This window comes from Heloderma suspectum, chromosome 1 (assembly GCF_057233095.1).
Source record: "Heloderma suspectum isolate Gila_16-S chromosome 1, 16-S_ref, whole genome shotgun sequence".
NCBI lineage: Eukaryota > Metazoa > Chordata > Lepidosauria > Squamata > Helodermatidae > Heloderma > Heloderma suspectum.
The window spans coordinates 120,042,697-120,059,981 of NC_139458.1; the positions used below are offsets into that span (position 1 = coordinate 120,042,697).

General features: G+C 43.4%; 1 protein-coding gene across 12 annotated transcripts in view; it reads left to right on the forward strand.

Moving 5' to 3' along the window:
- Positions 1–17,285, forward strand: part of NCR3LG1 (natural killer cell cytotoxicity receptor 3 ligand 1) — a 57,347-nt gene that overhangs the window by 12,661 nt on the left and 27,401 nt on the right. For 8 of the 12 annotated variants that reach the window (XR_014791408.1, XR_014791371.1, XR_014791365.1 and 5 more), the window contains 4 exons: positions 2,139–2,243; positions 6,847–7,248; positions 12,514–12,825; positions 15,479–15,793. Coding sequence is in view for 6 of the 12 variants with exons in the window: in XM_084855036.1 (XP_084711162.1) it covers positions 2,139–2,243; positions 6,847–7,248; positions 12,514–12,825; positions 15,479–15,793 (1,134 nt within the window). In the remaining 6 variants the exon portion in view is untranslated. The remainder of the gene's footprint in view (positions 1–2,138; positions 2,244–6,846; positions 7,249–12,513; positions 12,826–15,478; positions 15,794–17,285) is intronic. The other 4 variants (XR_014791424.1, XM_084855038.1, XM_084855037.1 and 1 more) reach the window with 2 other exon arrangements.

The following is a 17,285-nucleotide window of genomic DNA, read 5'->3' on the forward strand; positions in this document are numbered from 1 at the left end:
CATTGTTTTCAAGGTGCTTACAGATGGATTGCTTTATAATCTGCTCCAGAATTTTCCCAGGGATTGATGTCAGACTGACTGGTCTGTAGTTCCCAGGTTCCTCCTTTTTACCCTTTTTGAAGATAACGACAACATTAGCCCTCCTCCAGTCATCTGGCACTTCACCCATCCTCCATGATTTCTCAAAGAGAATAGACAGTGGTTCTGAGAGCTCTTCTGCCAGTTCCTTGATTACTCTAGGATGCAGTTCATCTGGCCTTGGAGATTTGAACTCATTCAAAGTAATTAGGTGTTCCTTGACCATATGCCTACCGATCTCAAGCTGGGTCACATAGGTCTTCCTAGCCCCTCACAAGTTGAGACATAACTGTGTTACAAAAATTGTGTTCTTTCCCTGGTAGACTTCCCAGTTTGGTTACTAAGAACGAGAGGAGGCAGAGATCTGGCCCAACACGATTTTATTCTGCAGAATAAGGCAACCTTTGGGGCTAACGGTCCCATTAAGGTCACAATCAAGTAATGTGATCCAGAGGCTTATATACACAGAGTCTCTGGGGGCTGTCTTATGCCTGCTCTCTACTAACTTCTTTGTCTAGCTGGCACAAACAACGCCCCTCAACATTCAAGTATGCCTAGAGAGACAGCAGCAGAGAGATAGTTGTGTACTCTAACGTAAATACATTCTTGGCATTCCTGAGTCTCTGATAAGGCACTGTGTCTTTATTTAGCATGGCAATTTCACACAGAGGTAGAATAGACATAGCCTAGCTTATAAAATTATGGAATAACATACATATTACAAATGAAATTTCTATAACAACTGCAGCTTGGAACTTTTCTATCCATTTAGATTCCCCAGGCAATTTAGAAACCTTGTTTCCCAGGGTTCTAAATCCAGTGAGGAACCTAAACAACTACTACAGCAGGGAGCCTTTTCTGTGTCTCAACTCATAAGAGGCCAGGAGGAGTTGTATTACCTGGGGGTGGAGCTCAACACGCAGTCCCTTTCTATCTGTGTTGATGATAATGCCTGCAGAGGGCCAAGGTCCTTCATCACAGACTCCTGTGTAAACTTTGTAGTCGTGGGATAAGATGGGTGCTGAACCACTGCCCCGCATTGGGCCCTCTACAGACCAGATGATGTTGGTGGGTGTGGCCATGGCAACTGATGTCATCACCCCACCCATTTTGCCTTTCTCCATGCTGAGAGAGGCATGGAGTTCTGTGCCTCTGTCAGCATGGAGAAGGGGAGTCGGTCGGTGCTGAGAAGAGCAGCCATCCCTCCCAACACCAGCTGAGTCTACTGCCTGAATCTCCACTGTTCTCTCCAATCTAAGACCAGAGGTAACAGTGAGGATTCCTCAGGGAGGGTTTCTTCCAGGAACCCAAGGAGACTCCGTGGACTGGATGTGGAACCTCTGTGGGCTGGATTAGGCCCATAGGCTGTGGGTTCTATGTCCCTGGGATAAGAGGATGGGTCTTCTTTAGTTGAAAAGGCTCCCAGAATGGCTTGTATAAGATCAGTAACAAAAAAGACAGTCTCTACCTGCAGGCTTACAATCTAAAATGACATGGACATAAAAGGAAAAAGGGATGGAGGGGGAAGAGAAGAGAAGAGAGAAAAAATCTTATGGAGAGGTAATAACTGGTTAAAGAACAGGAAGCAGGGAGTTGGAATATGCAGACAATTCTCACAGTGAGAAGTGGGACTTGGGAAGAGGTAAGAAGTGTGGAGTGATGCATATTGGAGGACAACATTCCAGCTTCTAACATATGTACTGATGGGATCCTAGTTGGTGGTCACTGACTAGACACTGTTCCCAATACCCCAACACTTATGATCGTGACGTGTCATAAGGTACTGCGCTTTATCAAAATGTAAAGCTGAAATATGCTCTGTGCTGACCTGTGATGCTACAGGATGCAATGGTTCCTTCCCATAACATAATGCTCATCCTTCTATAATATATGATAAAATCACCCATGTTCATGCTACTTCCTTATGGTATCTTGAACAGTCACATATGAAATATACCTTGTTATCAAAAAGTTGCAACAAAAGGCTGATAACATTTCGCAATTTAGTAATGTGTAAAAATTTTGTAATGTGTGAGATCAGAATTTTTCTGTCTTTACAGATCCTGAAACAGGTTCAACCTGGATAGTTTATGTGGTCATTCCCTTAATTGCAGCCATTTTGATAGCTGCTGGAATAGGTATATACAATGAATATGTTAAGGCATGTAAGTAATTCAAAATATTTATTTATTTATTTATTTATTTAACTTGTATCTCACCTTTCCACTCAAAATCATGCTTGAGGTGGCTAACAGCAATAAAATACAGATAAAATAAAAGCTATGATTAACCTCATAAATTAAAATAAATTTAAAATATCCATAAAAAAGAAATAAACAGCACCCACCAGTTAAATCTGCTTTAGCAAACAAATCTCCTTAAAAAGGAAAAATGTGTCTGAATAAAAACATATTTTCCTGCTGGTGGAAGGATGTCAATAATGGAGTTAACTTGGCCTCCCTTGGCAGAGAATTCCAGAGCAAGGGAGCAGCCACCGAGAAGGCTCTCTGATGGTCCCTGCCGAATGTATCTCCCATGGCATTTGGTCAGAGAGAAGGGCTTCTCCTGAGGATCTTAAAACCAGGCAGACTCATACTGGAAAGTGTGGTCGTACAGCCTGGTCTCAAGTTGTATAGGGCTTTATAAACCATACCCAGCACTCTGAATTGTGCCTGGAAACAGGCTGGTAGCCAGTGAAGCTGTTGTAACAAGGTAGTCTCATGCTCCCTATAATTGGCCCCAGTCAATAGTCTGGCTGTAGCATTCTGGATCACCTAAGTTTCTGAACAAAAGCAGCCCCATGGCAGCACACAATGGTAGTCCAAATGGGATGTAACTAAAGCATGTGTCACCATGGCCAGATCTGACATCTCCAGAAATGGGTACATTTGGCACACTAACTTTAGCTGTGCAAACATACTCTTGACCAGTGCCAAAACCTTGGCATTCAGGTTCAGGACTATATCCATAAGTAGACCCAAACTGTGAACCTCAGTCTTCAAGGGGAATGTAACCCTATCCAAAACAGTTTGAATTCTTATTCCCTGATCTGCCTTTCTACTGACGAGGTAGTACCTCTGGATTAAGCTTTAATTACTTTGCCCTTATCCAGTCCATTATTGATATCAGATAGCGATTTAGAACTTGAACAGCTTCCTTTGATTTAGATGGAAAGGAGAGATAGAGTTGGGTGTCATCAGCATACTGGTGGCACCTAACTCCAAAACTCTAGATAACCTCTCCCAGTGGTTTCATGTGTATGCTAAATACCATGAGGGATAAGATTGAATTCTGAGGAAAACCATAGGCCAATGGTTACAGGAGTCCTCCATCATCACCCTCTGAAATTGTCCCTTAAAGAAGCATAAAACAATCCTTCCAAGTCCCATCCCAGCCAAGCAGTCCAGAAAGATACCATGGTGATGATATGGAAAGCTGCAGAAATGGCCAGAACAACAGGGATATACTTCCTCTGTCCAATTCCTGGCATAGATCATCCACCAAGGGGACCAAAGCAGTCCTATGACCAGGTCTGAAGCAAGACTGAAATTGAATAGATAATTTGCTTCATCCAGAAACCCCTGGAGCTGAGAAGCCACCACACAGTCCAACACTGCCCAATTTTAAATGATGGGCAGTTTCAAATGGGAGGAGGTGGTCTTTAAGAGATCCTGGCCCAGTGCTTTAGAGCTTTATAGGGAAGCACCAGCACCTTGAATTGTGTCCAGAAACACACTGGCATCCAGTGTAGTTGATACAAGATCAGTGTAATATGGTCAACAAAGCTCATGCCAGAAAGCAGTCTGGTCTCTGCATTTTGCACTAGCTGCAGTTTCTGACTACTCTTCAAGGGTAGCCCTATGTTAGAACTCTCTAAACTGGGGATGACTGAGGTGTGAATCACTGTGGCCACATTTTCCTTCTTCAGGAAACAACTGGTACACCAGCTGAAGCTGGGAAAATGCTGGCTCCAGAAGCACCCACAAGCTGCAAACCTGATCCTTCAGAGGGAGTGCCGCCCCATCCAGAACAGGCTGTATTTCCAATCCTAGATTAGCTTTTCTACTGCTCAACAGTACCTCTGGTTTGAGCTTCAGCTTGTTAACCCACATCCATCTTTGTGTCAAGGCAATGGTCCAGAACTGTTATGACCCCTGAGGACTTGAAATACTTTTCCCAGCCTGGAATCCCTACACCCCTGAGGAAACATAACATGACTAGAGTCCGTTTACGCCCCCCCCGCCCCCCGATGTGTGTTTTAATATATCCTGTCAGAGTTGTCTGTTTGATTGCACTGTCTGTTCAGTTGCATTGTGTTATCTTCCACTTCAGCATCAAGGAAGATATCAGAAACTTAGACTAGAGTGTGAACAGCAGGGCTGTTCATGTCAATCGTTTCACATGTAAACGAAAGAGGGGATAACAGGATTATATCCATTGGCCTTTCCCATGCCAGTGCCATGCTCCTTTGGTGGCCATATGTTCTGCCTTAATGAGAAGAAGGCTCTGTGCACATACACCTGTACACAGCTGACCAGGACCCCTGATTGGATAGAAGACCCCTACTCATATAGGGCCCCTTTCTCACTGATACATGGCCACCAGGGGGCATGACCAGGGGGGGCATCACCATGAGAGGTCATAGCTAACTGGTGTTTTCCCACTATCCCCTCACACATTCATTAGACACATGAGGGGTTCATACAAAAATCTACAAGGCTTTCATTTGAACTGGCCCATATCTATCCATTAATATTTCCTAGCCTGGTCCCCTCCGGATATTGTGGACTTCAGCTCCCATCAGCCCGAGGCAGCATGGCCAGTTGGTCAGGAATGGTGGGAGTTGTACTCCCAAACATCTGGAGGGCATTAGGTTGGGGAAGGTTGCTCTAAACTCGTTATTCAGCACCAGTAAACTGAGAATTATCTTCATTTTCCCACAAGGAATTATTTCCACATCAGAGTGATGCTTTGTGTGAGCTCTTCTGCTGCAAACATCTTTTTAAAATCCCTGCTCTCACCTCCTGGCCTTCTGTCATATTGTTCTCAACACTTGAAACAGTCTTCCTCATCCCTCTTCCTCACATCCTTAAGAAGGCTACTCCTGAGCGCTACCCCCCCCACACTTAATCTCTTCTGTCTCTCCAGCTACAAACTAAATCTCTCCACTCCCTCTGTTCCATTTCTTTAGCAAGTCCTGCCCTTCTCTTCTAAGTCTTTAATCTGCACTGCAAGCTTTCTAGAAGTTGACTATGTTACTTTATATGTGGTACATTACTTCGCACATTGCACCGTTAGGTAGCAGTCATTATAGCGTTTATAATGATAGCTTACAAAAACTACAAATAATGCATGGTTGTGAAATGTGGAAAGAATGTTTCTGTTGCAGAAGAGTTCCTGTAACCGTATCTATAGAAATGTTGCTGTAGAACAGTGGTCTCCAAAGTGGGGTGTGCGCCCCCCAGGGGGTGCGCAAGACGATTCATTGCGGTGCGCAAGCCCCCTGATAATTGAGCAGCCTCCCGCTGTCCTGACGAGCTGCCGTTGGGTGCAATGATGGCTGCACCAGCAGCAGGATGGGATGGGAGCCGAGAGGGAAGCTCCACGGCATTTCCCTCTCGGCTCCAATCCTATCCTGCCTCTGCAGCAGCCACCGAGAGCAACTGCCCCAGTCTCTGCCAGGCACGGCAGAGGAAGGCGCAGTTGCTTGCTCAGCTGCCACGCTGGAGCAGCTGCCGTCCTGCCGAAGGAGAGCAAATTGATTCCAAATTTGCTGACCTTTTCTGTGATGACATGTGGCTGCCAGTAGTGTGCTACCTAGCAGATATTCTTGAAAGAATAAGCACACTTGATCTGTCCCTTCAAGTTAAAGGTGACGTTTTAACAATGAGTGCAAAAGTAACTTCTTTTCAAAAGAAACTCGTGCTATGGAGAGAATATTTTGAAAATGGATGTTTGCAAATGTTTCCATTGGTATGTGATTTTGTTGCCAAAAACAATGTGTGTCACCTATAAAAACTCTCATATCTGGAAATGGAAATTTCTAACCTGTTTAAAAATCTTCCAAACTAAGAGTTTCAGTGGGTTTTGAATCCCTTTGTTAAAAATATAAAAATGCAACACCTTCTGATTAGTTTGCAAAAACAACTGATAGACATCAGGGAAGACGGAAATTACTAGCTGAATTTCAGTAAAAAACTTTGCATAATTGGTGGATGGGATTCAGAAAGGAGTATTATGATTTAGTAAGCGCAGACAAAATGCAATTCCTCTGTTTGGATCTACGTATCTTTGTGAGGTGTCTTTTTCAGCTATGACCGCCACTAAAACCAAGTATCGAAATAAACTGAACTTAGAACCAGACCTTCAAATCGCTGTATCACAAAGTGTTAAACCAAGATTTTCAAAAAATAATTAAGCATATTCAGTTACATTGCTCTCACTAAAAATATTATTAATAATCTTTTTAGTGAGAGCAAAAAGGGGTTTTGTATCATTAATAAATACAATAAATTATTTTTAAAATACTGTTTCTTTCATCTTTATCTCATCCTTTTTTAATTTCTATTTTTGTGTATGTTTTATAATGTGCATCATATATTAGTACAGTAGTACATGTATATCATTTAAAAATCAATATACGTATATTAGGGGTGCATGCACAAAAATCTTTTACTGATAGAGGTGTGTGATCAAAAAGGTTTGGAGACCACTGCTGTAGAATTCTTCGTAGAAAAGTAAAATGCAGTTTTCCACTGTTCCTTACAGGTCCACCAACAATCATCTCATTTGTTGGAAATCCAGAATTGAAACATTTGGAAGAAACACAGTTGCAGTGCTTGTTTTCTGGCTTCCGTCCAAAGCCTTTACGCATCGTTTTTTTCTTAAAAACCAGATCTGAAGAAAATGAAATATTCTCTTGGAATACTAACACAGCAGGCGATTCCGAGCAAGGTGAAGAACTCAGTCCTTTCCTTGAGCGCTCAAAGAAGATCTTTCGTTTTTACCCAACTTTACAAATGAAAAAAAAGCGCACTTTTGAAATTTCCTGCCAAATTTGCATAGTTCCAGATGTAAAGGAGATGGATACATTTCAACTTTTACTTGAAGTCAGACATGAAGCCTTTCAGCATGGTTTGCATACTGAAACGAAAGCATTTAAAGTCATAGGTAAGTAGGAAAGATAGTCTTTAAAGATTAATGATTACTTATAACCCTGATCTTAATCTCATGGGCAGGATTTGATTAAGCTACTGGCCAGTGTAATTCTGATGGGGAAAGAGGTGATAATGAGACTTTCAAATGGTGATGGTGGGAAATGCCTTGCGTGTGAGTAAACATGCATAGGACTGAACTGTTCGGTTCTCTGCATGAAAAATAAATTTGTAGAATGAATAGATTGATAGAACAAAAAGACATTAAATATGTAAAATACTTTGGTAGAATGAAAAGAACTAGGCTCTGCCCCCTTTGGCTGTAGCCATCCCCCTTCACCCTAGGCCCCACCCACTTCTGGAATGTGGCCTCTGAGACACTTCTGAGATTGGAATTTGTCTCACAGGCCCAAAATGTTTAGCAGCTCTGGTTTAGTGTAATGGGGTTCAGACCCCACCTCTGCCTTGTACGCAGTCTTTTAGGCAGGTTACTAATCCTTTGTGACTAGTACATGGCAGCCATTTTGTGGTGGTGGTCAGAACAGTTTCTCAAATTGCCAAATGTGCCCATGAGCCTAAAAAGGTTGCCTATCCCTGCTGAATGTCTGCATTCAGAAGTAAGCATGAGTTTCATTGAGTTTACTCCCAGGCTGGTATCCACAGGACTGCAGTCATACCTAGGGATGCTGGAGAAATCTAGAACAGATTCAGTGAGATTGGATTTCTATGAATCTGACTTGCAGATACTGCTGCAGACCAGCTGTTTCTGAGTTGCACAGACTTGCAGACCATTTTTAAAAGCTTTTGAGGGGTATTTGCACAAGCTCACACTTGCAAACTAATGAAATTTTCATACAAAAAATCCAACTCCATCTATGAGTGGATGACAAAATGAAAGTCGCCTGACAAACTGCGAAACAGTGATGGAATGGATTTAACAAAATCTGTACATCCTTAGTCATACCACAAAAGAGTTTAATCTTTAAGAATTACTGCTTGAAAAACTGGTCACTCCTTTACTTTTATAGTAATATTTCTTAGAAAGATTAAAATAAGTGTCTTACTAGCCAAAATCCACATTTTCCCACATTTTGAGGCTTGTATGAGAAACAACCATGTAAATGTGGTTTAATATTTGAATTTATAGAAAACATATATATTTTGTGGGGAGCAGGGAGAATAGCCCTAAAATTCAGGAGTGGAAAAATCTCTCCAAAGTTGTAGAATGAATCTCAGATTAAAAGTAAAAAAAAGTAATTTCTTGTATTCATCAACCTACATCAGCATATGTGTAAGCTTCCCATTGGGGCATCTGGTTGGCCACTATGGGAACAGAATGGTGAACTCGATGGACCGTCTGATCCAGCATAGCTTTTCTCATGTTATTATAGTCTACATAAAATCTTGTGCAATCCTACCCATATCTACTCAAAAGTAAGCCCCACTGAGTTAAATGGGGTTTACTCCCACCTACTTATGTATAGGATTACAGCTTGGGTTATATGATTCCATCAGTTTCATCAAACAGTATCTGTGTTGATAAATGTATATAATGTTGCGCAATCATGATTTGAGTGGGACTGGACTTCACAGCTGGCTAGTAGAAAATAATGGTTGGTTACCAAGCCGAGCCATAATATGTAGAACCCTGCTCGTTGGCTATTATAAGAACCCTGCCAGCACGTGGAGGATGGGCTCTGCATGAATGTAGGGGCTACTTTCATCTGTCTTAGCCATTATGGTATACAAGGGGAAGCAACGCTGGATTGCAACTATAGAGCTTTTCTACACTTTTCTCCATTGTATTTACTTCAGTTTTGTTGCAGAATTGAAGTCCGAGCTCCACACAAAGAGCTTTTCTTTTCTTGCTTTTCCACTATATAATGTCTACGTGGTGTGCTCTAGTATAGCGGAATAATGCAATTACACAAGTGAGGAAATGCATTTTTTTTGTTTTCACAAATAATAGTGCATTTTCCCTGCTTTCAAAAAGCCCGTGAAAGTGCTCTTAAAATACAGAAGGGAAACTGGAGAGTCACAGTGTTGCCTAAAGAACTCATAAACAACTGTAAGGAATGACAAATGCGCAATAAATACCTTGTGTAGAAAAGCTCACTGTCTTTGATCAGTCAATGAGAGTGAATAATAAAATAGAAAAAGCAACATATAAAGATGAAATGTAAATGGTAAGGTGGAAAAACAGCATTTACCTTCTTAAATAATGATAGAATCCAAAGGGCTTAGACAGCACATCTGTCTGTTAATAGGCAAAATCGTATAAATATACCACACATGTGGACCCCAGTGGCATTCAGCATCTATCTAAAACCCCTCAGAGAACAACACTTTGGACTGAATATTAATGCAAGTAAGACAAAAAGGTTGTGGTAGGCTGTGCTAAGGCTCAAAGGATGTTGGCGTTGCCTATCCTAGATGTGTTTACACTTCCTGTAATGGTAAATTATGGAGTGTGGGTGTGCTTCAGGATTCTGCATTGCTTCTGGATGCCCAGGAGGCAGCAGTGGCCAGGGTTGCCTGCCACCAGCGTAGCTTAGTGATTTCCAGCTTAGCCACAACTGTTTCTCTCAGACATGGATTTGGTCTCGGACAATGATGCTTTAGTAAGCTACTGGCTATGTGAAGCTGCCTTTGTTTGGAAGCAAGAGCTATTGCAGAATGCTGTGGTCTGTCTCTTGACAAAGATGGGCTGTGGGGAGCATATTATTCCTGGCTAAGCTTTACTGACTTCCTATTGTTTCTGAGCCCAGTACAAAGTACCAGTACATCAAAGTCCTACATGGGGTAAATCGTACACTGTAAAGCCAGCATCACTTAGGGGCCATCTCCTCTTTTAGATCTGTAAAGATACTGCTCCATATCACATCCTGTATGGATGCGAGAGCTGGGCCTTATCTATAGTTTCTCTGCCTTTGTCCCTTTGGTCTCTAGTTTCTCTGCCTTTTCTAGACCCAGCTTGTACATCTGGCAATTCTCGTTCCATGAATTGCTGGAGTCTGCCTTGCAAGATCTTGAGCATTACCTTACTGGCATGTGAAATAAGTGCCACTGTTCGATAGTTGGAACATTCTTTAATGTTTCCCTTTTTTGGTATGGGGCTATAAGTTGATTTTTTCCAATCTGGTGGCCATTCTTGTGTTTTCCAAATTTGCTGGCATATGGCATGCATCACCTTGACAGCATCATCTTGCAAGATTTTAAACCGTTCAGCTGGGATACCGTCGTCTCCTGCTGCCTTGTTATTAGCAATGCTTCTTAAGGCCCATTCAACCTCACTCTTCAGGATGTCTGGCTCTAGCTCACTGACCACACCGTCAAATCTATCCCCGATATTATTATCCTTCCTATACAGATCTTCCGTATATTCTTGCCACCTTTTCTTGATCTCTTCTACTTCTGTTAGGTGCTTGCCATCTTTGTTTTTGATCATACCCATTTTTGCCTGGAATTTACCTCTGATGTTGCTGATTTTCTGGAAGAGGTCTCTTGTCCTTCCTATTCTATTACCTTCTTCCACTTCCACGCATTGCTTGTTTAAAAATAATCCCTTATCTCTGCTGGCTAACCTCTGGAATTTTGCATTTAATTGGGCATCTCTCCCCCGATCACTGTTGCCTTTTGCTTTCCTTCTTTCTTGGGCTGCTTCCAGTGTCTCAGCAGACAGCCATCTTGCCTTCTTGGTTGTCTTTTTCTTTGGGATGTTTTTTGTTGCCGCCTCCTGAACAACGTTGCGAGCTTCTGTCCATAGTTCTTCTGGGACCCTGTCTACTAAATCTAGTCCCTTAAATCTATTCTTCACCTCCATTGCATATTCATGAGGAATATTAGTGAGCTCATATCTAACTGGTCTGTGGGTCTTCCCTATTCTCTTTAGTCTGATTCTAAATTGTGCAATAAGAAGTTCGTGATCTGAGCTCCAGGTCTTGTTTTTACTGACTGTATAGCTGTCCGCCACCTTTGGCTACCAAGGAGGTAGTCAATCTGATTTTGGTGTTGACCGTCTGGTGAAGTCCATGTATAAAGTCGTCTCTTAGGTTGTTGGAAGAGAGTGTTTGTTATGCACAGGGAGTTGTCTTGGCAAAATTCTATCAGCCTGTGTCCTGCTTCATTTTGTTCTCCCAGACCATGCTTGCCTGTAATTCCAGGTGTTGTTTGACTACCCACTTTAGCATTCCAGTCTCCTGTAATGAAAATACCATCTCTTTTTGGCGTACTATCCAGTAGGTGCTGCAGATCCTCATAGAACTCATCTACTCCTGCTTCTTCAGAGTTTGTGCTTGAGGCGTATATTTGGATCACTGTGATGTTAAATGGCTTACGCTGGTTTCAAATTGAGATCATTCTGTCGTTTTTTGGATAGTATCCAAGCACTGCTTTAGCCACTTTATTATTGATTATGAAGGCTACTCCATTTCTTCTGTGGTCCTCTTGTCCACAGTAGTAGATCTGGTGGTCATCTGAGGTGAAGTGGCCCATTCCAGTCCATTTCAGTTCACTGACACCCAAAATGTCTATATTTAATCTTGACATCTCCCCAATAACCACATCCAATTTGCCCTGGCTCATAGATCTTACATTCCAGGTTCCTATGGTGTATTGATCTTTAGAACATTGGATTCGTCGTTCACCACCAGCACCATCGGCCGCTAGCCATCCTTTCTGCTTTGAGCTAGCTGTGTCATCCCATCTGGGGCTAGTTGAACTTATCCTCTGTTCTTCCCCAGTAGCATTTTGACCATCTTCCGACTTGGGAGTCCCATCTTCCGATGGTATACCGACATATCTCTGGTTGTACTGATCCATTTAGTTTTCACGGCAAGAATACTGGGGTGGGTTGCTGTTAGTTTCCCCAGGGATCATATTTAGTCTGACCTCTCTGCCATGACCTTCCTGTCTTGGGTGTCCCTTCACGGTTTAGCTCATGGCGTCATTAAGGTGCTCACGCTCCAGCACCACGACAAGGTAACAATCTCCTTTGTTGGAGACGATCTCCTTTGCTGGAGTTGGCGCAAGTACAGGATAGAAATGTAATAAAATAAAAAGCAACAGGCTATCGAAGGTGAAGTGGCTTCAGCGATATTCAAGTTGCTCCCTGGCTATCCTAGATTTGAATCCAGGCCCCCGTGCTCCAGTTCCAACACTTTGTCCACTCCACCATCTCTAACATGCATTCAGTGTCTTGCAAGGCTTGGTTATATTTTTGTCATCAAGATAAAATACCTTTTCTCTTCCACTGTCAAAGCCTTGTTGTTTTCCTCCATAGCACTACCATCACTGGATCAAATTCAGTGCTCCACAGATGTGCCAAGACCAGATGAGCTTCTCACTCTTAGTACCAGAATTTCCTCTTTTTTTCCTGAAACAATTGAAGTTCACTGGTACAAAGGTGATGAGCTAGTTCCAGGCGTTCCGTTTGTATGTAAACCCAGCAAAGGTCCTGATGGGCTTTTCTTCTGCAGTAGCAAAATAAAGTATCTTCCACAAGTAGCAGATAATGGAAAGAGATTCATCTGTAAAGCTACACTTCAAGGCTCACAGCAGTACAAGGAATGTTCTTGGGAGCTGAAAAGCCTGGGTAAGCTGCACAAATAAAACGTAACTTTCATTCTCATATGATGAATGGCGTGTATTCTCTTATGATACCAAACACAGAGTGGTTTAAGTAGGTACAGTTTTCTCTTTTGAAGAATGCTAGTAGGGGATCTGCTTCTTCTTGCATGCACTCTACAGTGGACTGCCTTGGCAAATATACAGAATTGCCATGGGTTCCCCCCCCCCACACACACACCCCCACATCATTCTTGAGCTGTTGAGAAGTAACAATTTTACCTTTGAACTCTTCTGGTTCCCTTATATATTGGTTTATCATTTTTGTCACCCTAGATATGTCCACAATTGCTTTCTTAGCACCTGTCCATCCAACGTAGACAGTTAAGGTAAGCATCTCAGCACTGAGAACTTGTCCAGGAAATGGATTCCCATGCCATGTAACTTCAGCACTGAAGTGTATGGCTGGGCAGACTTTAGACTTCTGAAATCTTCACTGTTCTTCACTGAGGTCCACCAGCCAGAACCTGGAGCAAAAAAGCACCTTGGAGTGGGAAGGAAACAAAAATTAGGGATGGCATGAGCACCCAATTCAGTCCGAGAATCCGACAGAACTGGCCCTGCCCACGTCCCTGAGCCCCGCTCGCCAAGCCCCTGCCCCCGCTTGCCCACTGCCCACGCTCGGCGAATGGCCTGCACTCACCCCGGTGGCCTCATCAAGCTTTGCGGTCGCTATTTTTGAGAAATAAAATGGCAATCGCAAAAATGCGCATATTTGTGCACGTGCAAAAATGCACATTTTTGTGAATGCGCATATTCACATATGTGAAAATGCACAGTTTGTTAATGTGCATATTTGAGTATGCACAAAAATGCGCCCTTTTGCAAAAGTGTGCATTTCGCACACAGAAATATGGGCATTTACAAAATGTGTGTTTTTGTGCATATGACAACATGCACATTTTTGCGATCGCCATTTTATTTTTCAAAGTAATGGCAACCATGGAGCTCAACGAGGCCACTGGGGTGAGTGCGGGCTGCTTGCCAAGTGTGGGAGGGGCTCGAGCGCAGTCTGGGGACTGGCGAGCAGCGGCAGCGGCTGGGCAGGTGTCCGGAGAACCAGATGGGGGTGAGTTCACACATCTGTACTTAAAATGAAGCACAACGTGCCTCTGAGCTCATGCTCATCCTGGAAATTTGTTTTCAGTACCAGAATTGTTCACAGTCCTTTTTTTCCCCCAAAAAATGTGCTCCTGGTTTTCCCCCTCCCCACTTGTTCTCAAGTTTAGCAGCCTAGGTTTTTTTGGGTGGGGCAGGGGGGTGGAAGAGTATTTTCATTGTTGTTGTTGTTTAACACTTGAGTTTCAGAAGTCCTTGCTGATCTGCTTCAGGTCATCCAGAGGGCTATGAGGGCTAAACCTGGGGCCCTGTGAGCACCAGTCTTGTCCCCTCAGATCTCCAACCTTGCCTTGACATTAGTAGAACTCTCCTGCAGATTTTGCCGCTCAACCTAGCAAGGTTGGGGATCTGAGGGGACAGGCCCAGTGTACATGGTGACACGCGCAGGGGGGGGCAGCATTCACAGGCCCCATCCCCCGTTTTAGCCCTTACGCATGGAAGAGAGAATGTGTGAAGAGGGCTTGTACAGTAGTGCATAAACCAGGAATGCAGGTCATGTCCCAGGGAAAGATAGGTCACACACTCCCATTGTAGTAACATAGGGACATAGGAAGCTGCCTTATACCACTGGTCCATCTAGCCCAGTATTATCAACACTGACTGGCAGTGGCTCTCCAGGGTTTCAGGCAGGAGTTTTTCCAGCCCTACCTGGAGATGCCAGGGATCAAACCTGGGACCTTCTACATCCAAAGTATGTGCTCTACTGCTGAGCTATGTCTGATCCCCATAACTGCACAAAATGGTTGCACAGTATTAGCCCTGCAGTCTTCACAGCTCACCCTGGGTTCTGTGCTGGATCCTGTCAGTCATACGGGCTGGAGGAGACCAATGAGAGCAGACAGAACCACATACGACTGCTCTGTGGGCCTTGGAAAGCTTGTTTCAGGGTTCCTACTCCTCAGAATGACCTGCTGGATAAGCCATGACAGCTCAGAATTAGGCATGGTCACTCCTTCCCCTCCCTTCGTTCGTGGCTGTGTGCATAAGCCGGGTAATCGGCACTGAGCACAATGTACAGCATCCCGAGCTGGGGAGTAACTTCAGAAGCTGGAGGGGCTGATGATGACTTGAGCAGGCTTCTCAGTGGTCAGCAGGCAGGGCTTCAGTGGACCCTCAGAATCCTTGCCACTTGCAGAAGCTGGGTATGCAAAATAAGCTAATATGTGCAGATTGGCTTGGCGGGCAGAATTTATGCAGGCTGCAGGATCTTGCTTTCCTTAGCACAACAACCTGCTTTTTGCTGAATATTAGGATAACCAAACCCTTAAACATCAGACAGCGAATATCATTTTTCAGCAAAGCAATCTATGGATGCTTTCCTCTAATTCATTTTTTTCTTCTCTTTTCTCTCCAAGATCACAATCTGTATCCATTTTGACATTTCATTGCCAACTATAGCTATAAATTAATATGTGAACAGACAGGAGTCTGTGCTTTTTGTTTCTCAGTTTCCATTCTGGATACTAATAATTTTACTTACTCTTGTTGTGTTTTAATTACAGTATTTAGTCCAAAAGTCTCTCAAATGACATGTGAGCCCACCGTGCCGGTGTGTGGAAAACCTATCACATTATCTTGCTTAGTGAAAGATTTCTACCCAGCTGAGTGTGACATTTGTTGGAGAAAAGACTTTAAAGAACTCACTTGTGCTACAGTTAAGACAGAGGAGCCACAGCTGGACGCTGCATCAGATCTGTACTACAGGAGAAGCCAAGTATCCTTTACACCTAATCAAGAAGACCATGGGGTAGACTTTGTTGTTGAAATCAACCATTACAACACCACTATAAGAAAGAAATATCAACTCATGTTAAAAGGTGATTACTCAAAAAGCTCTTGTGCAATGCATAACTATTTGCATTTCTTGTGTAAAGAGTTTATGCGATCAACGCTCCACATGGGTTTATACCCGGGTAGGGAACCCTCCAGATGTTTTGGAGTACAACTGACCTTTGGCCATGGTGGCTAGGGGTGATGCAGTGTTATCCAAAACCCCTGGAGGGTGACCGGTTGCTTGCCCTCGATTTATTCTGCAAAATACCCACAGTTGAGTTGTTCCCTTTTGATTTGTATTCCATATGGGTCACTGTTCATTTGTGTTGGGCACTGCCTAGGAGGAAATGCTTTGGATCCACAAGTTCCAGCCATGTAGTTACTTTTGTGGTTCCTGACTTGTATAAAGTGAGTCTAGTCCAACTTGAGAGATTCCTTCCTTCCCTCCCTGTTTCAAACAAGGGTGTCTCTTTGTTTGTCACTAGGTGGTGGTGTTATGGAGTCGGGAACTGGTTTAAATTTGCCACTGCTGTTCCCCAAGGAAACTTGCAAAGTGTACTTCTGCCAAGGACCTAAGCTGTAGGCAGGCCTTCTTTCTCCACGTGGAATCTGCATGTGAGGGGCAGAGCAAGGACGAGCATACCAGAGTAGTGCCGCCCTCACTCTGTCACCCACCTTAAACATGTTGAGGGATAATAACTTCAGCAGTGGGGAGTTTTTTCTATCTGTGCAGGTTTCCCATGCAGTTTAGAACTGTGGTTTACCAGAGTTGTAAAGCATGTGCAGAGGCTACATGGATAGAAAAGGCTCCCCGCTGCAATACTTTGCCTTCAGCATGGAGAGGGCAATGATGGAGGAGGCAGAGCTAGTGTGCCTCTCTTCACTCTCTTCCCCGCTCACATCCGAGAGATTTCTTAAGAGAAGTGTCATGAAACTACAATTTAGATGTTTTCCTGGGTGAAACCTTGGTAGTTAAACTTGTTCATAACTGGTCTGTGCATATCTCTGTAGGGAAATGATAGTGACAGCTAGTGACAAATTACAAACACAGCAAGTGTTATGGTGAAGCATATTTAAAACACTGATCAATGGTAAAGAGGTAACGGAAATACCCATCTTCTCTGGCAAGGTCAAAGATGTGTGTTTTGTATCATAACCTGGATAAGACAGAACCACATGTATCACTTTTATAACGCATCTTAAATCACATGATGGATCTGCTCTGAAAATTCATATGGGCATCAGATATGCTAGAGCAGCCCTCCCTAACCTGGTGCACGCTCCAGATATGTTGGATGACATCTCCTATCATCAGGCAGCACAGCTGTAGGCATGCTGGCTGAGGATGATGGGGTTTGTAGTCCATCACATCTCGAGGGTGCACCAGGTTGGAGGTAGCTGTGTTAGAGCAGGGGTGGGCAGAAGGTAGATCTCCAGATGTTTTAGATCTAGTGAACACACACCCAAGAAAAATAATAAAACTACCTGGCCTATCCTTGCATACCTAAGTACGGATCTCCCCGGATAGCAACCAGC